The sequence below is a fragment of the Eulemur rufifrons genome, chromosome 15 (assembly GCF_041146395.1).
Source record: "Eulemur rufifrons isolate Redbay chromosome 15, OSU_ERuf_1, whole genome shotgun sequence".
NCBI lineage: Eukaryota > Metazoa > Chordata > Mammalia > Primates > Lemuridae > Eulemur > Eulemur rufifrons.
In genome coordinates this window covers 3617446-3644786 of record NC_090997.1, presented here as the reverse complement: position 1 = coordinate 3644786, position 27341 = coordinate 3617446, and the positions used below count along the sequence as shown (strand labels likewise).

At 58.5% G+C, this 27341-nt stretch overlaps 1 protein-coding gene across 3 annotated transcripts; it reads left to right on the top strand.

The window, feature by feature from the left end:
* The first annotated feature begins 356 nt into the window (after window positions 1–356).
* Window positions 357–27341, top strand: COL11A2 (collagen type XI alpha 2 chain). Of its 3 annotated transcripts, XM_069488309.1 has the most exons (66): window positions 357–441; window positions 3059–3208; window positions 3344–3554; window positions 4012–4174; window positions 5841–6032; window positions 6814–6891; window positions 7524–7586; window positions 8249–8428; window positions 10536–10595; window positions 10692–10733; window positions 10939–11001; window positions 11323–11397; window positions 11868–11954; window positions 12186–12242; window positions 12409–12462; window positions 12562–12615; window positions 12713–12766; window positions 12934–12987; window positions 13169–13222; window positions 13305–13349; window positions 13476–13529; window positions 13878–13922; window positions 14113–14166; window positions 14380–14424; window positions 14559–14612; window positions 14843–14887; window positions 15098–15151; window positions 15277–15321; window positions 15513–15566; window positions 15894–16001; window positions 16890–16943; window positions 17236–17289; window positions 17399–17443; window positions 17527–17580; window positions 17704–17748; window positions 17893–17946; window positions 18045–18098; window positions 18312–18365; window positions 18784–18891; window positions 19031–19120; window positions 19291–19344; window positions 19573–19680; window positions 19817–19924; window positions 20065–20118; window positions 20222–20275; window positions 20464–20571; window positions 20798–20851; window positions 20998–21051; window positions 21238–21291; window positions 21448–21501; window positions 21831–21938; window positions 22304–22357; window positions 22538–22591; window positions 22724–22777; window positions 23267–23320; window positions 23585–23692; window positions 23797–23850; window positions 23995–24048; window positions 24280–24387; window positions 24544–24597; window positions 24861–24896; window positions 25086–25139; window positions 25250–25517; window positions 26066–26178; window positions 26519–26725; window positions 27201–27341. In XM_069488309.1, exons 1-66 carry the CDS (start codon window positions 357–359, stop codon window positions 27339–27341), a joined length of 5214 nt encoding a protein of 1737 aa, XP_069344410.1. The 3 variants fall into 3 exon arrangements, with proteins under 3 accessions (XP_069344410.1, XP_069344411.1, XP_069344412.1); XM_069488310.1 differs by lacking the exons at window positions 6814–6891; window positions 8249–8428; XM_069488311.1 differs by lacking the exons at window positions 6814–6891; window positions 7524–7586; window positions 8249–8428.

Here is a 27341-nt window from a genome sequence, read left to right as displayed (position 1 = left end):
AAAGGGAGGGTTCCCCAGGTGGAGATCGAGGGTGGGGTTTCCCCTCGGTGGCTGTGGGCGGGCGGCTTGAGACGGGGGCCGGGCCCGGGGCGGGGGCGAGGTGGGGGCTCTGGGCCGCCGGGGTGGCGGGGGACACACAGGAGCGGCGGCCACCGAGGAGGGAGCAGGACCGGAGCCCCGACCCCCGACGGCGCCTCGCAGCCTAGAGCTGGGCCGCTGAAAGCTGTCGCCTCTGACCTCCCCCGACCCCGGCGTCCGAGGCTCACAGCCCGCTGGTTGTCTTCTGTCAGCCTCCGGGCGTGCAGCGCCTCGGGCCAACCTGGGTCGCTGGGACCGGGCTTTCCGGTCGCTCAGCCATGGAGCGGTGCAGCCGCTGCCGTCGCCTCCTCCTCCTGCTTCTACCTCTGGTGCTGGGGCTGAGCGCGGCCCCGGGCTGGGCAGGTAAGAGGAGTCCCGATGCCGGGGTCTAATCGGCTGCTGCTCTAAGTATCCCTGGGGAGGGGACAGCTGATGACTGGGGCAGAAGCTTCTGAGTCTAAAAAGGAGGTTTTGCGAGTCTAAGGTCCAGACTGGAGGGCAAGACACCTGGGTTCCTTGGAGTCAGGGCAGGGATCTCTCCCTCCTTGAAGTGACTGGGGGAGGGCAGGTAAAGCTGAAAGGTGGAGGACCACCTTAGAGAGCCCGAGGTGGCCAGGGCCAGTCCAGCTGTTGCTGGTGTTGGGGCGGTAGATGTCAGTGTTGATGGGTGAGGTGTGTGTGTGTGTCTTCTGGGCTTTCTGTCTATGTCTTTGGGATGAGGGGTGAGCATCTGTGGTTCAGAGAAGAGCCTAGTAAGCCAAGAAAGAAGGGATGCCTCAACTGTCTGTCCTGTTGGCTTCCCTGACAGGGTCCCCCTCCCCCTCCCCGTGCCCCCGGTGCTGCCACGCGGCTGGCTCTGGGGAGCATTGGGGCTGGCTGCCAACAGGACGGCCGCTGGACAGGCCAGGATCAGGTGTCTGAGGCCAGAGCCAGCTCTTTGCATTCCTGCCCGGGCCCTCCTCCTCTGGCCAGCCGGGCTCCCCGGGGACCCAGGTGTCCACAACCCCAATCTTTTCCTTCTTTTTCCCAGGACCCAGAATTCCTGGCTGCTAGGAAAGGGGATTTGATGTCAGAGAGGAGGGGGCTGGGAGGGCTGTGCCCTAGGCAGGCTGGAGAAGCCCCCACTCCTGGAAACATTGGGGGCTGATGTGTATATAACTTGACTATTCATTTCTTCTCTGCTTTGGAGAGAAAATGGTCAGAATGGCAGCATAAAGGATTTAGATTCAATATAGAAGGAACTTCCAAGATGTGAGGAGTGTGAGGCTCAGGGACAGGAAACTGAAGTGTACGGTGTCTGTAGACCCCAGGAGTCTTTCTTAGGGCAAAAAGGGACCCTCTGGCATGGAGGCAGGGGGATGGCTAAGATGACTGTCTCTTATTTCAGGGCTGAGTGGGACTCTAGGGAAATGGGTTACTATGGAATTTCTAAGATTAAAGAATAAGGCATTTGGGGGGCCACAGGTAGAGTGGTGGAGGGTGATGGGGCTACCAGTGGGGAGCCTTGGGGCAGATGAGGCCGGAGACAGTGGGGCAAGTATGCGGCCTGATGTGGAAAGATGGTGGGTGGACCTGTGGGCAGGTTGTCTATGGGATTGAACTGTACTCTCCTGAGGTTTGATGGAGGGTTGGGGCCTCTGAGATCTCCTTGGCCTAGGGTCTCTGTGAGTCTCTGTGTCTCTGTCTCGCTCACCCTTGGTCTCTCAAAGCTGCCCTTGTGTGTTGGTGTTTGTGGAGCTGCCACACGCGCAGGGGCCAGGATCAGGCAGGGGGGTGGGGGGGGGCAGGCTGCGGTTTCCCCGGCTCCTGGACTCAAAGGGCCTTTTCTCTGCCTGCCCACCCCACCCCACCCAGCTCTGCTCTCCTGATTGCTCTGGCCCCTGCACTGCCCCACACTTCTGTGAAAGTTTTGCTGAAACTCTCTTTGGGATTTTTCCAATCTGGAGCTGATGGTGTGAGGAGTATGTGTGTTAAGGAGCAAGTGAAGGAGAGGTGACCTCTGTCTTCCAGGGAGTTTGAGCCTTAGGAAGCTAAGTTCTAGGTGGACAGAGCTGGTGGCCTGGGTCTTGAATCTTTGGATCCCAGGTGGTGGGAGTGGTGGGGGTGGCGAGGCAGGATCAAGGTTCCAGGTGTGGGGAGCTTGCCCGGGTTTTAGGCAAGGACTCTGATGGGATCCACAGATGTGTGGCTCAGGGCTCTGGACCTGCTCCGGCTCTGCGTGGCAGCTTCAGCGCCGCGCCCCCCCCCCCCCCAGCCCATCTCCCTAGTAGGGGGCACAGGCTCCTGGGAAGGCTCTTTTTTGTATCTTCTTCCTCAGCATGATCTGAGTTGCCCCCTGCCCCATGAACCTGGGATCTGAAGCAGCTTGAAGCCTCCTCCCACAGCGCCGCCTCCTGCTCTCTCCTCCTGGCCCCCCTGCACCTCTTGTGCCCAGGATAATCGATGGCCCAGATGTTGTTTGTGCTGGAGACGGGACAGATGCCAGAGGCCCAGAGAGTGAGAGATATGGAAAAGGAGTGAGAGTGAGGAAGAAAGACAGGGAAAGAAAACGATAGGCAGAATGTGAGGAAAATGGAGGAAGACAAGAGACAGGGGGACAGACCAGCAGTCAGAGACAAAGAGGGTAAGAGAGATAGTGCAAGAGAAGGGGAGACATGGAGAGTTAAGAGAGAGGTTGAGAGAGAATAGAGAGACAGAGTCATACGCCGAAAGACAGGTCGGGAGAGAGGAGAGACAGATGCTGGCAGGGAGGGGCGGGAGTGGGTGTGGAGCGGGATACCCCGTGCTGCCCTGCCCGTCCAGGCAACTCTGCATTTGCCATCCATTTGGGCCTCGTGCAGAAGCCAGTGAGGGAGATGGTGACCTTTGTCTTCCAGGAAGACCAAGAGCCCTAGGAAGCTGAGTTCTAAATCCCAAATGTGCCCTGTTTATGCCCTCCTGAGGGCATGTCCCTTGCCCTGACCCTCATGGACTCTCCCAGGTACACCCCCTGTGGACGTGCTCCGGGCCCTGAGGTTCCCCTCTGTCCCTGATGGTGTCCGGAGGGCGAGAGGCATCTGTCCAGCTGATGTGGCCTACCGAGTGTCTCGACCTGCCCAGCTCAGCGCACCCACCCGCCAGCTTTTCCCAGGTATGGGTGACATGGTGGGCTAGGGACACCTAGGGGAAGTAATAGGGTGGGGTGTGGGATCAGACACCAGGAAGGGAGGGGTTATGGCCCTCTTTGCATCTCACTCTACCTGTGTGTATCTCTCTTGGATACTAGGAGGCTTTCCCAAAGATTTCTCTCTGCTGACTGTAGTCCGGACCCGCCCTGGTCTCCAGGCTCCCCTCCTGACTCTCTACAGTGCCCAGGGCGTCCGGCAGCTGGGCCTGGAGCTTGGCCGACCTGTCCGCTTCCTGTATGAGGACCAGACTGGACGGCCTCAACCTCCGGCTCAGCCGGTCTTCAGAGGCCTCAGCCTAGCAGATGGCAAGTAAGTCCATTTGCTCCTCTGGTCTGCCTGGCCCACACTTTTAGGGAGAAAGTGCCCCAGAAGCCCTACTCCCCAAACTGGGAAACCCTGCTAATCCTTCTGGCCACACTGCAGCTACCTGCTGGCAAGACTTCAGTCACTTCTAGCCCAGAGTTTGGGCTTTAGAGTTTGCATTCTTCTCTGCATGTTGTACTAGCCTGTACCTTGGACATGTTACTTAACTTTTTTGAGCCTCAGTTTCTGTGTCTGTAAAATAGAGATAATAGAATCATGACGATCAAATGAGAAAATGATTCCATGATGACTGGTGCACTATAAACACTCAATAAATGGTAGCTGTTGTGTTACTGTAATACTACTATCATCAGTGGCTTCAACTCTTCCATCAACTGCTCCCCAGCCCTGTTGACTCCTTGCCTTCAGTCAGTCACTTGAACCTCTCCTCCCACATGACCAGGTGGCACCGTGTGGCTGTGGCCGTGAAGGGCCAGTCTGTCACTCTCATTGTTGACTGCAAGAAGCGAATCACCCGGCCCCTACCCCGAAGTGCTCGCCCAGTGTTGGACATCCACGGAGTGATAATCTTTGGTGCCCGTATCCTGGATGAGGAAGTCTTTGAGGTAACCAGAGTGATTAGAGAAGGGAGTGATTTCTGGCCTCATATCTTGTGCCCACTCCCCTTCCAGCCCCAGCACTCCATCTTCTAACTCCTGAGGCCTTCATTTTTCCTCTCATGAATTTTTATTTCCATTTTCTATCTTCAGGGCTAATTTTCTCTGTAGGAAAACTAAATGCCCACTTATGTGGCAGGACTGTCCACAGCCACTTACTGTGTCATTCAGTCTTCATCAATTCACCCATCCATCCATTCCTTCAACCCATCTCTCTATTCACCCACCCAGTCATTCACCCACCCACCCCCTGGCCCACCTATGGACACATGCATGCCTCCACCCACCTGCCAACCCCCAGGCACACATGCATGCCTCCACCACCCACCTGCCCACCTATACACACATGCATGCCTCCACTATCCACCCGCCCACCTATGCACACATGCATGCCTCCACTACCCACTCGCCTACCCACTTACCCACCTATCCTTTCCCACACTTACCCACATACTCATGCATTTAGACTTGTATCCACCCACCTGCCCATCCTCCCCCTGCTTAACCACTCCCCCCTTCAAACCACCCAACTATCCATCTGTTGTTCTGTCCATCTATCCTCTTCAGCCCATCCAGCCATCTACTCACTCACCCATGCACCCACCCACCCCATCTACCCATGCATACAAGGATGCATGCGTGAATACAGCCATCCACACACCCATCTACCCACCAATTCAACCACTCCCTCCTCCAATACACTCACCCACCTGTCTCCTCACACACCTACACCCCATTCAACATTCATTCACCCACATATTCAATTCCACCCATCTACCTATTCACCAGTCTGCTTCCATCTACTCTGTGCCTCCTGTTCATGTACCCACCAATCCACCCATACACACATTGATTCATTCACCATCCATCAACACTCCCATTTAGCCATGCATTTGAACCTCCACCCACCCATCCACCTATCTATTCATTCATCCATTCCTCCATCCATCCACCTAGCCAGTCAACAGTTTCTGAATACCTGCCAGCCAAGGGGAACACAAAAGAATCATCTAAGGTCTCTGTCATCCCAGGAGCTCCCAGTTTGGCTCTAGAAATGAGATACTGTCCCTAAATTACAGTGCAAGGGTGGGTGTGCTAAGCACCATGTGTGGGCCCAAATAAATGCCATTGGAATTCTGAAGTGGGTTCCTCTCCCCCAGCTCTAGAGGTCCTCAGAATTCTCATCATCACTGCCATTGGCAGGCCAAGGCAACTAAGGCTGGGCCACTGTCTCCAAAAGCCACTGTGAAAAGGCCCATGCATTGCCACAAGGGGCGGGGGGTAGGGGTTCTAGTCTTGGAAGGCCTGGGTTTTAGTGCTGATTCTGCCACTCTGAGTAACCCTGGGCCAGTCATTGCCTTTTGAGCTTTTCCGGACGGAATGTATCTGAAAAAGGGGCATAAAGATCTTTGTCCTACTGACTTTCCCCATTGTTATGAAGGATCCATGAGATTCTTTGAGAACTGAAAAGGGCTATGCCCATGAGAAAGCTGATAATGACCTTCTCCCATTGTACTGGTTTCCCTAGGATTGGCCCCCTACCCTTTGTCCCAGACTATTCCCTCTGTCTCTCTTGGCCTCCCTCCCTCGATGTTCCTTCCTCATGTCTTTGCAGGGTGATGTCCAAGAGCTTGTCATTGTCCCGGGGGTCCAAGCTGCCTACGAATCCTGTGAACAGAAGGAGCTGGACTGTGAGGGGGGCCAGAGAGAGAGCCCTCAGAATCAACAGTCCCACAGAACCCAGAGATCTCCAAAGCAGCAGCCGTCAACACTTCATAGGCCACAAAACCAGGAACCACAGCGACAGGTGAGGGAGCTGAGTGAACCCCCAACTGCAGCACGCCCCAGAGAGGGAAGACACCCAGACATCTCCCCTCCTTAGATCCCTCCCCATCCACACCTCCATCACCCTCTCCTCCCAGTCCTCATTCATCAATCTTTTTATTTTCATTTAAAAATAAAAAGAGTCATTATGAAGAATTTGTTATGAAGAATTCGTGGCTGGGAGTTGTGTTCCCTACTTGTGTCTCCTCCTCTGCCAGTCTTCCTAGAACTGTGCCCCTGGGCTTCCCATTCCTTCCTTGAATTAAGAGATTGGGAGAGAGTGGGAGAGTAGAGGAGACAGAAGCTGGGAGAGAGAAGTTGAAATGGTGGAACCGAGGAGAAACAGGGAAGGAATAGGGGTAGAGGATCCCAAAGGAGCAGGGTCTGCTGAAGTAGGGGAGTGGGGAGCCCAGTCTCTGCCCCCTCCACCTGGAGGGACAGGGTCAGGGCTGCGGAGAGGAAGGCAGCGGTGGGAAGGGAAACTGGGTGGGGTGGAGTCTGGACAGCACGAGTACAGATATAATCTGGGGCCAGTGGTCTGAAGATTGGAGGGTCAATCTCTTAATCATGTCTACTTCTGTCTCACACGCGGGACCCCTTCCCCCTTTCCCACCTCTCTCCACCACTCTCCTGACCCCCAACCTTTCCTTTCTTCCTCAACTCTCTGCTTCCCAACTCCACGCCTCCCCTGTTTCCCAACGTCCCTGCCCCTCACCCCCACCCTCCAATTGCTCCACCCCCTCCTGCCTATTCCCCCGTCCCAGCCCACTGAGTCTCTCTACTATGACTACGAGCCCCCCTATTACGATGTGATGACTACGGGGACGATCCCTGATTATCAGGTAAACTTGAGGGACCCCTTCATTTCTTCCCTTCCTCCCAGCATCTCCTATGACACCTCCTCCCTCCCCCGTCTGTGGGGAGAGACACCATATATAGATTATGGGGGTTTACTCACTCAGTGCTCCTCCATGTCTCTCTGCTGCAGTGGCCTCGGAGCCCCCACCACAGGGCTCCCCCTTCCCTTACGGGGCATCGGACCCCTCCCCGAAAGCCCACCCCACCTGCCAAGAGGTCAGCAGCCCGGCAGGCATCCCCCTCACCAGGCCGGAGGCCCTCTCCAACTGGAGGCTCTAGCCCAGCACGGGGCCAGCCTCCCCCCTCCCGACGCCCAGCTCGGCGGGCTGCTTCCCCCACTGCCCGGGCCCCCCCCAGGACCAGAGGCAGCGGTTACCGGCAGGTAGAGCTGGGGCATCCAGATCTCTGCCCCCAAACTTCTATGACCTTGGAGATTCAGTCTCCCCAAACTGTCCCCCCTCCAAAGGGGCTGCAAGATCTGAGATTTCCCCCATCCCCCAGCACAGACAGACACTGCCCTGGGGTGGAGGGACAGGTGCTGCTTTGCCTCCCCCTCCACTAACCGCTCTCCTTCCTTCTACCCTGTGCAACTCTTCTCCCCTCTCCTTGGGGTTAGGACCCCAACCCTGATGAAGAAGAAGAAATCCTGGAGCCCAGCTCCTTGCCACCCCCTGAGGAGGTAACTCCATCCCCCGCCCTCACCCCAGCTGGGGGCAATGGGCATTTGTGACCCAGTCCCCTTGCCCCATGCCATCTTGATGAGCCAGCCCCTCTTCTGGCCAGAGGGCTCTTTGTCATTTCCATTTATGGCCTTCTGTCTTCCGATCACTCCAGACCTATGGGGCGGCTTCTTTCTCTAAGTATGTCTAAGTATGTCCATGCCACTTGCCATCATTCTTTGATTCCAGAGTAACCTCCTCTCCATGTTGGTGCCAAATGGTCTGATTTCTGTGTCCTATTTCCATCCCTAGGAGCCATTTTCTGTCCAATGCTGTCATTTTTTCTTTTCTCTCAGTCTCTGTCTCTTTGGTCATTGCCTGGCCTTCTTTGTCTATCATTACATCCGTGGACTGTCCACTCTGTGTCCAGCCCTCTGGCCGCCCTTCCTGTTATCCACCATTTCTTCCCACCAGGCCCATTTGTGGGGCATCCCTCCCCATTTTTGGCCTTCAGTAGCCATCCCATTTCTGTACAACCACTCTCCTTGCTCTTCTTGGGAGAAAATCTCTGAATTACCCTCAGAATCTTTTGGGCTGGAAGTTGTCACACCCTGGGTCCAGGGAAAGCCTTTTCTCAGCCCTAACACCCCCGTCTACCCCTTCTCCCTCCCCACCTGGGAAGAAGCAGACAGATCTCCAGGTCCCCCCAACAGCCGACAGGTTCCGGGCAGAGGAATATGGGGAGGGTGGCACAGACCCCCCAGCAGGGTCCTACGATTACACCTATGGCTATGGGGACGATTATCGTGAAGAGACGGAGCTTGGCCCTGCCCTCTCTGCGGAGACAGCCCACTCAGGAGCCGTAAGTGAAAGGCGCTCCTCTTCCGTTCTCCCCACCACCGGGAGCTACAAGAACTGCTTCCTGTTGGTTTTGATCATTGTCTGTTGGCTGTGCGCTACTTCCCATTGGTGGTGTGCCATTTTCTGTTCACGTAAGATGTATATGTTGCTTGAAAAGATACTTCCTGCCTTCCCTTGCCAAATGTCTTACCCTGTGACTCCTTGTGGATCCCTCTGCCCAGGGCATTAGGATTTTTAAAAAAATCCTGTGGCCACGTCCTGTCTTTTTCAGTCACTTTCTGTCTAAACCCATCGAGCTGGATTTCATAAAGCTTTTGGTCAATAAGCCCCCACCCTGTGTCCATTTTCAGTCTGTCTCTGTCATTTCTTCTTGGTCAAAACAATATCTTGTTCATGTTGCTGTCAAATGCTCTAACTTCCTATGTTACATTTTCCAATCTATAGGCCACTTCTTGTTTGTCCCTTCCTGCCGTGGCATCCATCTTGGTGTCCGTGTCAGATTGGGCTGAAAGGGATTTGTTGTTTGTGTTCTGCCTCTAGTTTTTCATGCTGTCTTGTGACAATTTCCTTTGACAATAAGCCATTTCCTGTGTGTCTCAGGTCATCCAAATCATAAAGTTTCCATTGTGGGCCTAGATATTTGTCATGGCCACTTCTTGTGTGTCCTAGCCTTGATGTTTGTGTTTTCCTGAAGAATTACCTGTCATTGTCATAATTCCCTTTGCAGGAATCACTTTCTATTTTGCGGATGCCTTTTCTCTCTTGGTCACAGTAGCGATGTTGTTGAAGTTTCACCTCCTGGGTTCTCTTTCCTTGGCTCTTCCTGTGTGTCCAGCCACTTCCTGTTTTTCCAGTTTGTTTTCTAGCTGTCTTGGCCATGTTTAATTTTTCTTGGCCCTGGCATCATTCTTGCTTCCAAGTGTTTGTCATTTTGTCCTGTCTCCCTTGATTGTTCCCCATGTCTTCAACCACTCCCCGTCAGCTGGAGTGTTTCCTATCTACTCTGCTTCATCTCCTGCCTGCCCTGCAGTCATGGCTGCCTCCTCTACCTCCCTTCTCTAATATTGCCACCCTTGACCCTCTGCTGCCTTCCCCTTATGCTGCTCTTTGGCTATTTGGGGTTGATCTGGGACTGGGGAGAGTTTGGAAACTGATCATTGCTGTTTGGTTAGGATAGAGGGGAGGGGGCCATCCTGAAGATCTCTATTGGGAGAGTTGGGGGTGGTGGTAAATGTCCTCCCTTCTCCCTGTCCTTGTCTTGGTTCTGGTCCTAGAGTTGGGAGTAGCCATCTGAGTGGAAGCATGACAGGGAGGGAACTGGTAGGCTTGGAGGAACAGAGGAGGGACAGAGGAAGGGCATAGCCTCCTTGCTGAGAGACGAACTGGGGGACTTACAATGGGGGGCTGCTCTTGGGGTTGGAAAACTGAGCCCAAGAACTGTTTTTCCCAAAGCTAGTTATGAGGCCTGAGTTGGGGGTATCAGTGGTGACTGCTCCCCAAATGTACTTAGAATATGGATGCTTAACCTCTGGGGAATTTTTAATTGATGTCTACATAAAATTCTGTGCACAAGGGCATATACTTGTTATTTTCTGGAGAAAGACTCATAGCTTTCATCAAATTTTGACATGGGTCCCTGCCCTGCCATTACCCCCAAATAAAAGTCTATCTACAATCCTAGAGAGATTCTTATTTGATGGGTTGGGGTAAGGGTGAGGAAGTGGATGCCTTCTTAAGATTCTAGGGACTCCTGGGGCCAGAAGGAGTTTGGGGAACAGGGTTGGATCTTCTTGAAGAGGGTTTGGGAGGGTTAGGGTTTGAAATCCCAGGAAGGGTCTGAGAACTTTCCTGACAGAAGCGCTCAGGGAGATGGAGAGGTTGTCTTTGCTGAGGCGGGGCTGGGCACTAGCAGGTGGAGCCTTGAGGTCTCCTTGGCGGGTCTGCAAGGTCTGTGCGAGGAGGTTTTGGGGGAGGGCTGGCGGATTTGGGGGATAGGGTCAAGGAGGTCTTGGAGGATGTAAGAATCAAGGCTGGATTTGGGAGGAGGAAGTCCTGGGGTCCTGGCTGCTCACAGGCCCCACTGGGGGTTACATGTGTGTCTCCCTCAGGCTGCCCACGGACCCCGGGGGCTGAAGGGAGAGAAAGGAGAGCCCGCGGTGCTGGAACCTGTGAGTGATCCCTGGCTGAGGCCGTGGGAAGAGGGGAAGAAAGCGGGGGTGGGGAGCTAGGCCTGTCGTGTCTGACTTTTAACTTTGACTCCGCAGGGTATGCTCGTGGAGGGGCCCCCTGGCCCAGAAGGCCCTGCGGTGAGTCTGGCTGTGACTTGTTAGCCTCTATTCTTTTCTCAGAGACCCTTCCCCCATATGCCCAGGCCTCCTTCTCAGCACCCTCGAGGGTCCTTCCAATCAAAGCTTCCTGGATTCCCAGACTTCTTCTGTAAGACCACCCCCAGCCACAGGCCCCTCTTCTGCCTGAAAGTCCACACCTGACCCCTACTCTTCTGTTCCTCAGGGATTGACTGGTCCCCCTGGCATCCAAGGGAACCCAGGTCCAGTTGGAGACCCTGGCGAGAGGGTAAGGGAGTGTCCTGTGGGTGGCGGGGCTGCAGAGGAGCTGCCTATACCCTACAGGGCTACCATGCTGAGTGTTCCTTGTTAGCTGGCTGTCTGGTGAATGAGGGGCGGTGTGCTCCCCAGAACCCAGAAAGGAGGGCAGTCACTGGTTGGGGAGGGGAACAATCTGGTATTTCACCCTCATTTTTCTCCATGGGGGCGGGGGGCTCAGGAAAGATCTAGGGAGTCTACATCTATTCTGTTGAGGAGGGTTGCAAAATGACGGTAAGACCTTGTCACCCCCCATCTGTCACTGTGCTTTCTCATTCTCTCCCCACTCCAGGGGCCCCCTGGCCGAGCAGGGCTCCCTGGATCAGATGGGGCCCCTGGCCCTCCTGGCACGTCCCTCATGCTGCCAGTGAGTTGTCTTCTGGGCTTCGGAATGGGCTGAGGGGGAGGACAGGGGGATTCTGTTGTGTCACCAAGAACCAGAAGGTCAGGGAAGCTATGGAGCAGTCTCTAAAGACCATCATCAACCTAAAGGGATTGATCTTTGGGGTGAGGGGGTTGGAGCTTCATTAGATGACCTAGAACCAAACATGGATCTTCTAGAACCAAATAAATCATCTAGAACTGGCCAAAAACTCCTACATTTCAAGGGGTCTAGAACCAAAGGAGAGTCTTTTGGGAGGTAGAGGATAGAGAGTGGGGGAGGTGCGCAGGGGTTGAGTTTCTGAAAACCTCTAAGTAGTTATCTGGAACCCACGGGAGATGCTGGACAGGGCAGAGCCTGGGGGATGGGGCAGAGATGCTGGAAGAAGCTTCTGGCTGGGAGGGTCTCACGGATTTCCTGGAAGAGAACTTGGACCTTCTCTCCTTGCCCCTCAGTTCCGGTTTGGCAGTGGTGGGGGTGACAAGGGCCCTGTGGTGGCAGCCCAGGAGGCTCAGGCCCAGGCAATCCTGCAGCAAGCACGGGTGAGTGGGTCTGGAGGGGGTCTTGGTGGAGGGAGGGGTGTGGTGGGAAGGGAAGGCTCTAGGAGGGCTGCAAGGGTCAGCTGGGGCGAATGTGGGGCCGAGAGGGAGGTTGGGGAGAATGCAGGGCAGTGGACGAAGACCAGGAGTGGAAGGGCAAGTTGGGAGGGTGTGCTGGGGCTGGAGGCTCCCCCGCTGCCTCTCCCTCAGCTCTGCTGTGCCCTGCTCCCCTAGCTGGCGCTCCGTGGACCCCCTGGCCCCATGGGATACACAGGTCGCCCTGGACCCTTGGTGAGTGAGTGGGGTGTTGGGGTAGAGGATCCTTTATTTGTATGGGGGATGTGAATAGTTCTGGAAAGGGGCCAGGTTGAAAGTTGTTTTGCTTCTTTTGGGGAGGGCTCTGAGGTCACCGTTGGGCATGTCCTTCATCATGACCATTCTCTCTTCTCTCTCCCAGGGGCAGCCTGGAAGCCCTGGCCTGAAAGGAGAATCTGGAGACCTAGGACCTCAGGTGATCACCCTCCCCAACCCCTGCCCCGACGCCTGATCCCCAACCCAGCGCCTCCCGCTGTCTATGCCCACTAACCTCGCCCGTCTCTCCCCTCACCAGGGCCCCAGAGGACCTCAGGGCCTCGCAGGCCCTCCTGGCAAGGCTGGGAGAAGGGTGAGTGCCCCAGGGGTGGGATAGGTGTTGGGGGAAAGGGGAATGGAGAGGAGGACTGCGCCCCCTGCTGGCTCTGACGCTTTCCTTGCACTCCCAGGGCCGGGCGGGTGCTGATGGAGCCCGAGGGATGCCTGGAGAACCCGGAGTGAAGGTAACAGGCCCTGGCCCCTCTCTGACACCTGTAGCTCCCAGCCCCACCTGTGCTCTCGCATTCCCCAGGCTCCCCCAGGTTGCAGCCCCTCCCCACTTAGAGCACTGTAGGGAGGGCAGGGGTGGGGAGGGGCTGGGCCCTCACTCTGGCTGCCTCTCTTCCTCTAGGGTGACCGAGGTTTTGATGGACTCCCGGGGCTGCCTGGGGAGAAGGGACACAGGGTGAGTATGTTGGGGACAGGCATTGTGATGGGGGTAGATCTGTGGAGGGAGGCAGGCAAGGAAGGAAGGCTGGGGATCCGCAGGAGCTCCGTGAGCGGAACCCGCTGGCGAATTGAAGAGGGCCGCTGTCTGCCTGCGTTGGGGCTCTGAGGCCCCTCTTACCTGTTCCCCTCTTTTCCAGGGTGATACTGGTGCCCAGGGCCTTCCGGGGCCCCCTGGTGAGGATGGAGAGCGGGTAAGTGTTGTGGCAAGCACAGGGGCTGGGTGCAAGAGAAGTCTAGAAGGCAAGGCCACTTCACCATGTCCTCCTCCTCCAGGGAGATGATGGGGAGATTGGGCCTCGAGGGCTGCCTGGAGAGTCGGTGAGTGTCCAGGGGGTTGGTTTGGGGGAGGGGGCTCCGGGGAGGTCAGGAGGGGGCCATGGGCCCTAAGGGGACACATTTTCTCTAACCCATCCATGCTGTCTCCTCCCCTTACCCTAAATGCAGGGACCCCGAGGTCTCCTTGGCCCCAAAGGCCCACCTGGTATTCCTGGACCCCCGGTAAGTGACTTCCTGACTTCTGAACCTGATGTGACCTTTTGACCTCTCCAACTCTCCTTCCTCCTCACCCAACCCCTCCCTGGCCTCCACCTGGCCCTGCTTCAACCTTTGCCCACAGATGCACCAGGGTTCTGAACATAGCCAAAAAGAAAAGTAAATCTTCAAGAAAAACGAAACAAAAACCCACAAGCCCACAGGTCCGCAGCCCCGTGCCCTGTGGGTATGGGCTGGGCTGGCTGTGTTTGCTTAGGTTTGGGATGAACTGGAGGTCTGGCCGCCCCACCCTCTCAGGACCACAAGTCCCTCCAGGCCCACCTTCTGGCTGCTCACACCCTTCTCGTGTTTCAGGGTGTCCGAGGCATGGATGGTCCCCAAGGCCCCAAAGGGAGCTTGGTGAGTGACGGGCATGGAGACCCCACCCCGATCCCCATTCCCGAGGTCCCCGCCAGGGTCCTGTTCACCACTGTGTTGACTCTTTGCCTACTTCCCAGCTCTCTTGGCTGACCTGCTGGGACTCTGCTCTCTGCCCTAAGTTTGTTCTGTCACCATCTCCTCTGACCCCTGCCTGGTTGCCTGTTTCTAGGGACCCCAGGGAGAGCCAGGACCTCCTGGACAACAGGGCACTCCTGGGACCCAGGTGAGTGGTCGTGCCTGCCCTCTCCCCAACTTTAGCAACTTCCCCTGGGCTTCTACAATGGGCCAGACCCCAGATGGGGACAGGAGATTAAGGGTCTTAGGCTCTGGTTGGGACCCATGCACACTCTGGGTGGGGAGGCTGGCTGTAGGAGAGAGCCCACCTGCTCTCTCTAGGGGACAGAACAGAGGCTGTGACCTCTCTCCCTGTGTGTAGGGTCTCCCCGGACCCCAGGGTGCCATCGGTCCTCATGGAGAGAAGGTAAGTGACTAAGTGATTTGGGAGACAAGGGGCTCAGGGTGGGGCGTAGGGAGCACCCGAAATGTCTGTTGGGACTTTAGCTGTGTCCAGACCTGATCCCTCCAGTGACCCTGAGCCTCCTCGTCTTTCTGTAGGGTCCTCGAGGGAAACCAGGGCTCCCTGGCATGCCTGGCTCTGATGGACCCCCGGTGAGTGAGCCCCCACCTGTTAATCCAGTTCCCCTCAGCCCTCTACCCCAGGGCACAGCCTCTAAGCTCCTTGAGTGACTGTCCATACAGTGTGTCCCTGGCACTGAAAGGTCACTCGTGGTGCCTGCCCTGGTTAGTTAGCTTCATTAGGTTACAGGGAATTTGGGTTAGAAAAAGTGTGGGGAAGGTGACAGGGGCTAGTGGTCACCTTCTCTATCCCCTACCCTCAGGGTCACCCCGGGAAGGAAGGTCCTCCTGGAACCAAAGGAAACCAGGTGAGATCTTCCACGTCTCCACTCAGACTCAGGAGCCTCAGGGTCCTTGGGTCCCTCGTCTCTTCGTTCACGTGGCTCTGACGATACTCTCAAGCCCCGTGCCCTGTAGCCCTGCCCAGACTCCAGTGCCGTTACCTCCATTTCTACCCTCGGGGGCCCCACACTGGTACCCCGAGGCCCCTTTATAAATGTCTCTATTTCTTCTCCCAGGGCCCGTCTGGACCTCAGGGTCCTCTAGGATACCCGGGACCTCGAGGTGTCAAGGTAACCAACCACCTGGCTGGGAGGTAAAGGGCTGCAGTCAGGGGAGCGAGATGGGGTCCTAGGAGCTCGCCCTCCCCGCCTCTCCATCCCCTGATCACTCTGTTCCTATTACCCTCTCATTCTAGGGTGTGGATGGAATTCGGGGTCTGAAGGGCCATAAGGGTGAGAAGGTGAGGGCCATGTCCCCAGCATCCCAGCACCTCCGTCCTGCCGTCTCCTCTCCTCATGCCCTTCCCTCCTGCCTGCCCACCATGCCCTCCAGCTCCGGGCCCCACCCTTCCACCCATGTTCTCTGAAAGCCTGCCTTTGAACCCCCAACCCTCTGTCATCTGTGGTGTCCTCTCACCTCTGTCTTTCTCAGGGCGAGGATGGCTTTCCTGGGTTTAAAGGTGACATAGGCGTGAAAGGTGACAGGGTGAGTAGAGACCCCACACTGGCCCCCACCCCCATGTCCTAATGATCCCCCCCTTTGGAGCCCCCAGTCACCAGCTTACTGCCCTGAGACCCTGGACTCCCCAGCTCGGTGCTGTGCTCCCTCGGGAGCCTGATCCCAGCAGGATGACAAGCCCACTGTCTGTCACGCTGGCCCTCCAGTCGCGGCACTGCCCCTGTGGGCTCCCTGTCCTGCAATAGCTTCTGGGATCCCACCAGCTCCAGCCAGCCTCACTGGTGCCCGCTTCTCCTCGGGGCCCAGACCCTACCTCCAGTCCCCAACCCTCACTTCTCCCACTCTCTCATTCAGGGCGAGGTTGGAGTCCCTGGATCCAGGGGAGAGGACGGCCCTGAGGGGCCGAAGGGACGCACTGGACCCACTGGAGACCCTGGGCCCCCTGGGCTCCTGGGCGAGAAGGTGAAGGGATGGGGGATCTGTGCCTGGGTCCTCTGGGGGGCCAGGGTGGGTGTGGGGGTGCCCACAGCTGGAATCACAGAGTCAGTTGAAGATAGCCACGCGTTCATTGTGCTCTCTGGCTGCCCATGGGTTGTGGGGGGATAAATGAGCAGTCACGGAGAAGTCCCTGCCACAAATAAAGAGTCTGGTGGGGACGAGGCACAGAGGGTAACTGTAGTGAAAATGTGTCCAAACTCAGAGCAGCAGGACTTCCGAGAAGGGAGAGAGTCTACCAGCCGGTGAGGTCTGTGATCCCCAGAGCTGGCCCTCCTGGAGCGAGCACTTGCTGTGTGCCGGCACCATGCCAACTCGTCCTGTCAATCCTGCGAGGCAGGCCTGGGCTTTGCAGAAGCACAGGGACGTTAAGACGCGTGTTAATCATGTAGCCAGTGAAGGGCAGATCCAGGGTCTGAGCCCAGGCAGTCGGCTGCAGAGTGTCTGCTCGCAGCCACCGTTGCACAGCTGCCTGGCAGGACGAGCTCTGAGCCCCAGGAGGAAGGGGGCGCATGTGCGGGACTTGGGGTGGTGTGCTGCCTGGGCAAAGGCCCGGAGGCCTGCAGGGGGACTGGTCTTGGTGAGGTAGCAGTGGGCGCTGAGGTTGGCAGGCAGGCAGCAGCTAGACAACCCTGACTCTGAAGGACTTGTCGGAGCTGCAGACACGGGGGAGGCGAGGTCCCAGCACTAGAGTTGGGGAAATCTCCTCTCTCAGGAAGGAGAGACTGCAAAGGCCAGACAGCCCTGGGGTTGAGGAGGGCAGGGCTGGGGTTTGTGGGGCGTTGCTGGGTGAGGCTGGGGTCTCTAGGGATGGAATGGTAACGGTGGCTCCTCTTGCTCCCTGTCTCTCCACAGGGCAAGCTGGGTGTTCCTGGTCTGCCTGGCTACCCCGGACGCCAGGGTCCCAAGGTGATGTGATGTCCCGTTTGTGCCCCTCCTCCTTTCCCCTTCCCCGACCCCTGATTCCAGGAAGCACAGGCTAGCAGAGCAGTGGGGGGTCCTAGAGAGAATGTAGCTGACCCCTTTCTGCAGACGAGGAAACAGAGGCCCAGAGCAGGAGGGGTTTGTCCGAGGCATCTAGTTATCCGCAGAGCCTGGGTCTCCCGTGCTGCTGCCTCCATGGTCCGCCGACACCCTCTGGCCCTTCCTGAGCCCTCCTCTTTCACGACTTCTCAACTTTCCCCTTCACCATCCTCACCAGGGGTCCCTGGGATTTCCCGGCTTTCCCGGAGCCAGTGGAGAGAAGGGAGCCCGGGTAAGCTGGGGGAAGGGAGAGGGTGTGGAGGCAAGGGCGGGGGGCTCTGGAGAGGGTCTGTGGGGAGCCGAGCCTGGGTGACAGTCTCTCTCTACTTCCTTCCCACCAGGGCCTGTCGGGGAAATCAGGGCCTCGGGGAGAACGGGGCCCAACGGTGAGTGCAGGGGTGCGACAAACAGGAGGTTCAAGATCCAAAGGGGAGCATTTGCGTATTTCTGACCCTTCCCTTCTCTCTAGGGTCCACGGGGTCAGCGAGGACCCCGAGGTGCCACGGGAAAGTCTGGAGCTAAGGTTAGTGGCCTCTGCAGGGCTCCATCTGCCCGCTGAGCCCCAGCTCGCCCTCAGCCTCTCTGACCTTGGGGATGACTGGAAGGCAGCTCCTCCCACTCTCTGACTCTGTTTCCCCCCCGACAGGGAACAGCTGGTGGTGATGGCCCCCATGGGCCCCCCGGAGAGAGGGTGAGTTGGCTTGAGTCTCCGCTTCCCCAGTGCTTCCCTAGGGAGCCTGGGTGGAGCCAGCTCCCTCCTCACCCCAGGGAGGAGGCTGCGCCCCCTGCCCAGCACCTGGCCCATTCTCCTGACTCAACCCCTCTCTGACCCTAGGGTCTCCCTGGACCTCAGGGTCCCAATGGATTTCCTGGCCCCAAAGGACCCCCGGTAAGCTGACCCCTGAGATCTGACCACTCTGGCTCTCTGAGTCCTTCCCTATCCCCCTTTCCAGCCTAGAGTTCACCTGACATCTGAACTCCTTCCAGGGCCCCCCTGGGAAGGACGGGCTGCCGGGACACCCGGGCCAGAGAGGAGAAGTGGTAGGTGACGCCCCTGGCCACTCATTCCCTCAGACCCCAGAGCTGTCTGGAAGGCCCACAGGGACGTTCTCCTGGCAGAGGGGACTGAACCCTGGCGCTGCTCAGACCCACAGCCCAGGGCTCGGAGTGACCTGCCCCCTCCTCTGGGAGCCTGTGGTCTGCCCACAGTGCCCACGCCTGCTCTCACTGCGTTCTCCTCTCTTCCTCTCTCAGGGATTCCAAGGGAAGACTGGCCCCCCAGGCCCCCCAGGAGTGGTGGGACCTCAGGTAGGTCTGTCCCCAGGAGAGAATGGACCCCAGACTCTGGAGTTAGCCTGTCTGCCCCTCCTCTCTCAGCCATACACCCCTCCCTGGTCTGCCTGACCCAGACCCCTGGGGCTGGGGTCAATGGTGGGGGCTGGATTTGGGGCAGGGGTCCTGAACAGGGGTCAGTCTAGTTCCTGGGCTTGTTCTCATCTTTTTGTCTCCGAGAAGGGGCAGGTCCCCCCAGGGACACAAGGTGGTGCCGTTACTCTACCCTGGGGAGGAGAAAGCCCAGTGGCGGCCAGGGGAGCCCCCAGGAATTTCCCAGGAGCTTTGGGGCAGGGATAAAGGGGTTCTAGAGGGGTATTTCAGGGTGGCCAAGGTGGGCTCTTCTGGCAGAAAGTGGAATGAAGGGTCTGAGTGGGGACTCTGCCTTTTCTAGGGAGCAGCTGGAGAAACTGGCCCCATGGGGGAGAGAGGTCACCCAGGCCCCCCAGGTCCCCCTGGAGAGCAGGGACTGACCGGGACAGCTGGAAAAGAAGGAACAAAGGTCAGTGAGGGGCTGGGCCGAGGGGAACCTGGGGGGCTGGAGTTGGGCTGAGAGGAGTGGGTACTTGGGGATTTGAGGGGGCCAGGCATCTCTGATTTGGGAGCATGGCTGTGGCTCATCACCTCTCCTTTTCTTTCAGGGTGACCCTGGTCCTCCTGGGGCCCCAGGGAAGGATGGTCCTGCTGGTCTGAGGGGCTTCCCAGGGGAGAGAGGCCTGCCAGGCACTGCTGTGAGCGATTCCCAAACCCCTGCCTGTAACAAGTCACCAAGTGTCCTGGCCCCCTCCCTGGCCCCCTCTGTGTCACCTCCTGCTCCCATCTCTCTGAGCCCGCCTCCCCCCCAACCCTCATCCTTCCCATCCCTGTGAAGTCCCACCTTACCCAAATCTCTGGTTCATAGGGTGGACCCGGTTTGAAGGGGAATGAAGGTCCGGCTGGCCCCCCTGGCCCTGCAGTGAGTCTGGGTCCCTGGGAGGCAGTAGGAAGGAACCGGGAGAGGGGGTGGGTGCAGAAGGGTGGGAGTGGCATCTGGATCTAGGTAGGGGTGGGGACTGGGCAGAGGGAGTCTAGGATCGGCCAGAATACATCTGACTTGGGGCTCTTCTCCCAGGAATCGTGGTCAGGAGTGGTGTGGGGGGTTGTGGTCTCTTCCCTGGAGGTCTGACTTCATGTTATTTCTCAGGGCTCCCCTGGGGAGCGAGGTGCAGCAGGATCAGGAGGACCCATTGGCCCCCCAGGGCGCCCAGGCCCGCAGGGTCCCCCTGGAGCAGCAGGAGAGAAAGGCGTCCCTGTGAGTGTGGGCGCCCTGGGGAGGGGTTTTGGGAAGGGCTCTGTGAGCCAAGGTGGTGGGCTACGAAGGATTTCCTGCATGGGTGTTTGAGGGTGAGGGTCGCCTCCAGGCTGTGACTCATTTCTCATTCCCACAGGGTGAGAAGGGCCCCATTGGTCCGACTGGTCGCGATGGGGTGCAGGGTCCTGTGGGACTTCCGGGTCCTGCTGGGCCCCCGGGCGTGGCTGGAGAGGATGGAGACAAGGTGAGGGACCCACAGGCCCTGACCAATCTCCTCTCCAGACGAGATGGCTGATCTAAGCATGACCCCTGACCCCTGTCGTGTCATTCTCCCCACTCCACCCCTCTCCCTTCTCTAATATTCCATCTGCCTTCTCCTCCCAGGGTGAGGTGGGGGACCCTGGACAGAAGGGCACCAAAGGGAACAAGGGTGAACATGTAAGTGCCCATGACCTTGACTTCTGACCTCTTGGTCTTTAATCTCATTCTCACCTGGTCTCTCTCCTTGTCTTGGTGTCTCTGACTCTCCTTTCTCCCCCAGGGTCCTCCTGGACCCCCTGGACCCATTGGTCCTGTGGGGCAGCCTGGAGCAGCGGTGAGTGACCCCTCCACCCACACCGAGGCTCCGGAGGCTCTAGTCTGCCCTCATTTCCCTCTGCCTTGGCGCTGAGGGTGGGAGTGGGGACTTTGGGCCTGGTGCTCATTTCTGTGTGGGGTCTGTGGGTAGAGAACACCTGATCCATGACCCATCTCTGTGTCCTTGTCCCTGCCTCCTCTCCCCAGGGAGCAGATGGGGAACCTGGAGCTCGGGGACCCCAGGGACACTTTGGAGCCAAAGGTGATGAAGGAACAAGAGGATTCAATGGGCCCCCAGGACCCATTGGCCTACAGGTGAGTTGGGGGGTAGGGACAGGGGCTGAGAGGTGGGGTCAGGGTGGGCTGCTATTTGCCCCAGACCCTGCTAGCAGCCTGCTGAAGAGTTCTGGGGAGGAGGGGGCAGGGCAGAGGACTGGGGGCATGTGGGGTTTGGAGGGAGAGGACTGTGGGGGCCTATCTGCCTAGGGCTGTGCTGTGGGTGAGTTGGTCACCTGGGTCTGTGCTTTGTGTACCTGCACAGGGTTTGCCAGGCCCCTCTGGGGAGAAGGGAGAAACAGGAGACGTGGGTCCTATGGTGAGTGTAACCCTACTGCCCCCACCCCACACCCACTGCTGACTCCCTGGCCGGGCTGCTCCTCCTCCCTCCGCCATTCCTGCCCGTCCATGGTGCTCTTTCTCTCACTTCCCTCCTCCATTTCTGGTGTGTCTGTTTCCCCCCAGGGACCACCTGGCCCCCCAGGACCTCGAGGCCCAGCTGGACCCAATGGTGCTGATGTGAGTCATCTCAGCCCCTGTCTCTTCGGGTCCATGTATCTAACCCTCTGCCTCCCTTTCCCCAGACCATGAACTCTAGTCTCATCTCAGGTGTCAAGAGAAGCCCCTGGAAGGCCTCCCACCGTCTCACATGCCTCATCCAGGCATCTGCGCTAAGCAATGACTCTATTTCTGTTCCTCTTGCAGGGCCCACAAGGTCCTCCGGGAGGTGTTGGGAACCTGGGTCCTCCTGGAGAGAAGGTAACTGGGAAGAGGGTGAATGGACCAGTCTTGGGGGTAGGGGGTGAGGGTTGAATTTCTGCCAATTTTGGTTGAGGGTACAGAAGAGAATGAGATGTGGGGAATACAGGGATTTTTTTTTTAAGAAGCAGGTTTTTGATCCTAATCTCTTTGCAGGGGGAGCCGGGGGAGTCAGGATCTCCAGGGGTCCAGGGCGAGCCAGGTGTCAAAGTGAGTGACAGCTCTGAGACCCCACTCCCCAAACCCCCTCATCCCTCTCAACCCACCCCCATTTTTCCTGGGACCTCTTTGAGCTGGAACCCCTCTGCATCCAGCGGTCTCTTGCTCTGCGACACCTGATCCCTTGATCTGAGTGAGCCCTTCTACTCTCTCCTTGAAGGGCGGAGGGGCCAGGGGACTCCCCCATGGGCTTGACTTTCTGTGTGTGTCTCATTGTCATTGAGGGGAGTGGGAGGAGGCTGAAGATGTCTTGGAAGCAGAGGCTGCATCCCTGATCTTCAAGACCCCAGGACCATCTGTACTCTCCACTTGTTCTGCAGGGTCCTCGCGGGGAGCGTGGGGAGAAAGGAGAGTCCGGGCAGCCAGGAGAGGCGGGACCACCAGGGCCTAAAGGCCCGGTGGGCGATGATGGCCCCAAAGGGAACCCTGTGAGTTTGCAGGCGGTGGGGGAGCTGAGGAGGGCCCTGTGAATGAGAGACTTGGGAATATGGGTGTGTGTGAGCCCCAGGGTGGGATATGCCTAGGAGGGAGGCCCTGGGAATGGGGTCTCCTGGGAGGGATGTGTGGGGTCTGGCATCCAGAGAGAACAGAGAGATGCCCTGCAGTTAATGCGTGAAAGCATTAGACAGCATGCCGTGCACAAGGTGGGGGGAGGGGTACAAGAGACCCTCTTCCTAGGGGGTGCCAGTGGGCACTGTTTGTAGAGAGGGAGAGTGTGGCATGTGCTGTGGGAGTCTGGGTTGGGTGGGCTTAGGAGGCTGTGATCCTAACCCTTGTTCTCTCTCTGGATCAGGGTCCCGTCGGTTTTCCTGGTGACCCTGGCCCCCCTGGAGAAGGTGGCCCTCGGGTGAGTCTTACCCAGGGAGGGGAAGCGGCAAAGAGGGTGGGGCCTCTGTGTGGCTGGTGGGCTTGGGTGTTGGGAAGCTGGGGGTTATGACAAGGCAGGCAGGGGGATGGGAGAATTGGCAGCTTTAGGGGTCATGCCCCCTGGTTGGGGCCCACCTCTGACCTTGCTTCATCCCTGCAGGGCCAGGATGGTGCTAAGGGTGACCGTGGAGAGGATGGTGAGCCAGGACAGCCTGTGAGTGACCAGTGACCCTGCCACCCCCACTGAGCCCAAGCCTTCTGACCCCATGCCCTTCTTCTGTGCCCCACTCCTGAGGGGCTCCCCTGGCTGGAGGCTAAATACCCACCCTGATTCCTCTCTTCCTAGGGATCCCCTGGTCCTACTGGGGAGAATGGACCCCCTGGGCCACTTGGAAAGCGGGTAAGTGAGGTGGACTCCTGGAACCTTGGGAGGCAGTCCCGGGGCAGTGTGGACGGAGGCTGGGCAATGGCGGGTGGCAGGTTTGTGTGTGCACGTGCTCATGGGTTTATAAGTGTGTGGGGTATCTTGGGTATGTTCGTTCCTGGGTTTCGGAATGCATGTTCTTGCCAGAGGTGGTGGTGTTTACCCACCAGTCAGAATGGACACTGGAGGGGGCGCTGGCTGGCTTTTCTGGAGGGCCCCTGCTGGACCACGTTAACCTTTTGGTCGCTGGGGTAGGAGGTGGGCCACTAGGTGGGGTGTGGGCAGGTGGCTCTTCACCAAACATACAGAACTACTCAAGGTTTTAACAACTGGTGCAGCTTACCTGTTCTTAACGTCTGTGCCTGTGTACGTCCGTGCATGTGTGTGTCCAGGAGGACAGGAGGTGGGAAGAGTTGAGCCTGGCTGTCCACTGCCTCATCTTCTCTTCCTTCCCGCCCCCTACAGGGTCCTGCCGGCACGCCTGGTCCGGAGGGGCGACAAGGAGAGAAAGGAGCCAAGGTGAGGCAGAGGCCGCCCCGGTGCTGTGTTCCCTCCAGCTTCCTGGCCCTCAGATTCCTCTGTCTCCAGATGCCTAACCTATGTCCACCTTTCCCATGTTGAGCCCCTTTTGGGGACAGGGTTGCCTACACTTGTTCCTGCCCCAGGGGCTCCTAGGGTTTGGCCCCTCCTCCCTGCCTTGTCTCTGCCACCTGGGACCCCCGGCCCCCCAGCCCGTGCCCACTTCCTCTGCCCTTTAGGACACGCTCCTTGTGTGTGTTTCAGGGGGATCCTGGTGCTGTGGGTGCCCCGGGGAAGACAGGCTCCGTGGGTCCTGCAGGCCCAGCAGGCAAACCTGGCCCTGATGGTCTGAGGGGGCTCCCGGGCTCAGTGGTGAGTCCTGGCAGGAAAGGGCTGGGTGGGTGGGCGTGAGGGGCCACAAGGGGTGCCATGTGGGGATGCACCTCCTGACCCCTGTGGTCCCCTCCAATCTACAGGGTCAGCAAGGCCGTCCTGGAGCCACAGGCCAGGCTGGGCCCCCAGGTCCTGTGGTGAGTGACTGGGATTGGGCCAGGTTGGGGGTTGAGGGTGGGTGCCCTGGGGCCAGAGCTGAAGTCCTGAAGGAAGTGGGAGGTGGTTGGGGAGAGCTTAGTCCCCTTTCTTCCTGGAGAAAGTGACTTTCTGTCTCCTCACAGGGACCCCCAGGGCTTCCTGGCCTCCGGGGTGATGCTGGGGCCAAGGGAGAGAAGGTGAGTGACAGACATGTGGCCAAGTAGCTGCCATCACCCTCATTCCCTGAAACCTGTGGGGACCCCGAGTGCCCACTGCTCTGCTTCAGGCCTCCGCACCCGGCCCTCGGGTCCTTGCTCAGTGAGAGCCGCCCCAGACCTGTGCCCGCGTCCCTCTCCATGCCTTCTCGGCCCTTCTCCCCACCCATGTGACTCCTCTCTGTATCCCTGACCACCTGCTCCCTTCCCTAGGGTCACCCAGGTCTCATTGGACTGATCGGGCCCCCTGGGGAGCAGGGAGAGAAGGGAGATCGGGGACTTCCTGGCCCTCAGGGCTCCCCTGGGCAGAAGGGTGAGACGGTGAGTAGAGGGCGTGGTCCCGGAGGGTGTGCGGGGCGTGAGGGTAGGGGTTCCTCTTGGGGTGGGGAGGGGTGGCTTCAGACTTAGCTGTGGGCGGGAACAGATGCTGGAGGGTGGTGTGGAGGACCCAGTTGAACAGCCCCCTCCCCTTCCTAGGGTATCCCAGGGGCATCTGGCCCCATTGGCCCTGGAGGGCCCCCCGGCCTCCCCGTGAGTATCTCATCTGTTCCTCTGCTAAGTCCCCTAAACCCCACTGCTCCCCACCCCATGGCCTCCCACTGACGTCCATGGCAACTGCCAGCCTCAAACATAGTCCTCAGTGTCCCCTTTTGTCCTCACACCCCCAGTGTTTCCTCCACACACTTCCAGGGCCTCCCGAATGTCCCCATATTCCCTCATACCTGCCTCTCCATTCCTCCGAGTCCTGTCCTTCCTCTGCGGTGACCGTCTCTTTCTTGTTCTTTATTTCACAGGGACCTGCTGGCCCCAAAGGAGCCAAAGGAGCCACGGTGAGTGACCCCCATCAGTTCTGACCTTTGCTTGCCCTAGAGGGACTTGACACTGTCTCTCCAGGACAAAGAGACCCCCCTCCATGGAGCCCCTCATCCTGAGCCAGGAGACTGATTGGACCCTGCTGTGATCTTGATCCCACACTTGACCTCTTGACCCCCTCATGACCTCATTCGCTCTTTTTTCAGGGCCCAGCTGGACCCAAGGGAGAGAAGGGCGTCCAGGGCCCTCCAGGACACCCGGTGAGTTAGGCGACAGGGCCTGCCTCCCTGCCGTCCGTCTCTCCTGGCGTTTCTCTGCTTCACCCTCATACCGACCTGTCTCTGCCTTCTCCACCTGTCCCTCCACCCAGGGCCCCCCGGGCGAGGTGATCCAGCCACTGCCCATCCAGATGCCCAAGAAGACTCGGCGCTCGGTGGACGGAAGCCGCCTGATGCAGGAAGATGAGGCCCTGCCGACCGGGGGGGCCCCAGGCAGTCCTGGGGGGCTGGAGGAGATCTTTGGCTCACTGGACTCCCTGCGGGAGGAGATCGAGCAGATGAGGCGGCCAACGGGCACCCAGGACAGCCCTGCTCGCACCTGCCAGGACCTGAAGCTGTGCCACCCGGAGCTCCCTGATGGTCAGCTCCTCAGGGGACATAAAAATCTTAACCACAGCGTGGGCACTGAACAAGCAGGATGGAAGTTGAGGGAGTCTTGGGGAAGGTGCTGGGTGTGGGGTAAGGGTTGAGGGGCTTGGAACGGTGGCTGTTTACCAACTAGGGCAGAAGTGTTTCATGATTTTAGCCACTGAGGTGGGCCTACCAGTAGGTACCAGCTGGTCACCAGCCCAGTGTCTGCAGGAGCAGATGAACACACATGTGTGCCCACACCTATTTACACCGACACAGATGAATCTGTACAAGTACCTACGACCCCATCGTCCCTGGTGTGAGGATGTCCACACTCATACACCCTCCAGTCAGAGGAGCCTGGGCTTACTGTGGGGGCGGGGTGGGATGTATTGTGGCGCTCTGGGTGGGAGAAGAGGAGGACTGGGAGACGGGAAGCATGATGGGGAGAGTGGGGGGTGTGCAGCAGGTGGGGGGAAGAGGGACAGTCAGGGCAGGGAGCATACTGGAGCCTGGGACCTGGGTGGCCTTGACGTCCCCTCTCCCTCACCCAATAGGAGAGTACTGGGTCGACCCCAACCAGGGCTGTGCTCGGGATGCCTTCCGGGTTTTCTGCAACTTCACAGCAGGAGGGGAAACCTGTGTGACACCCAGGGATGATGTCACACAGGTGAGAGCTGGCCCCTCTTCCCCGCCCCAGAGGGTACCCCCTCAGGGCCCAGTGGTTTCTGTGTTTATGTGACAAGTCCCCTGACTGCTGAACCCCCAGAGCCTGCTGACCCTTCTCTACCCCTTGGCTCCTGTTCCTTCTCACCAGTCCTCTGATGCTCACTTTGTCTCCTTCCCATGACAGCCCAAGACAAAAGTTCACCTGCATGTTCCCCCAGTCTCCTGCTCCTACCTCGTTTATCCCCCAGCCCTTTCCTCCCATTCCCTGCTCGCAGCCCTGGCTCAGCTGCCCTGGTGCTGTAGGTGCCTCCCCCCGACCCCAGCCCTCCCTCTCTTTCCAGTTCTCTTACGTGGACTCCGAGGGCTCCCCGGTGGGTGTGGTCCAGCTCACCTTCCTGCGGCTGCTCAGTGTCTCAGCCCACCAGGACGTCTCCTACCCATGCTCTGGAGCAGCCGGGGATGGTCCCCTGAGACTCCGGGGAGCCAATGAGGACGAGCTGAGCCCAGAGACCAGCCCCTACGTCAAGGAATTCAGAGAGGGCTGCCAGGTGGGAACCAGGGCGAGCTGGGTGGGGGTGGGGTGGATCCCAGACTCAGGCTGGAGGAAGGAAGTGGAAAGACCCCTTGGGCAGGCCACCCAGAAGGAGCAGGGAGGAGTCCAGCCTCCTGCTGTCAGATATGCCTGAGGGAGCTCAAAAGAGGTGAGGAGGGTGGGAGGGATGAAAGCTGGGCTGCTGTGAGCTGTCTGCATGGGGTTCATCTCTGTGCACACACCAGCATCATACGGGGCGAGTCGTGTGGGCTCTTACACACATTGACACTCAGGTGCCCAGCAGAGGCACATGGAGTGCAAACACACACATTCACGGAGTGACAGGTGGGCACACAGACATCCCCATCTCTACATCCTGAGTTGCCGGGATGGGGTCAGGGAACTCAGAGGAGGGTTGAGCCTGGGCCTGGGGTTGGGGGTGGGGGTGCCTCCACCATGCTTACTCCTCCCTCTCCTGTCTCCCCCTCAAGACACAGCAAGGCCGAACGGTGCTGGAGGTGTGGACACCTGTGCTGGAGCAGCTGCCGCTGCTGGATGCCTCCTTCTCAGACCTGGGGGCCCCCTCGAGGCGGGGAGGGGTGCTGCTGGGGCCTGTCTGCTTCATGGGCTAG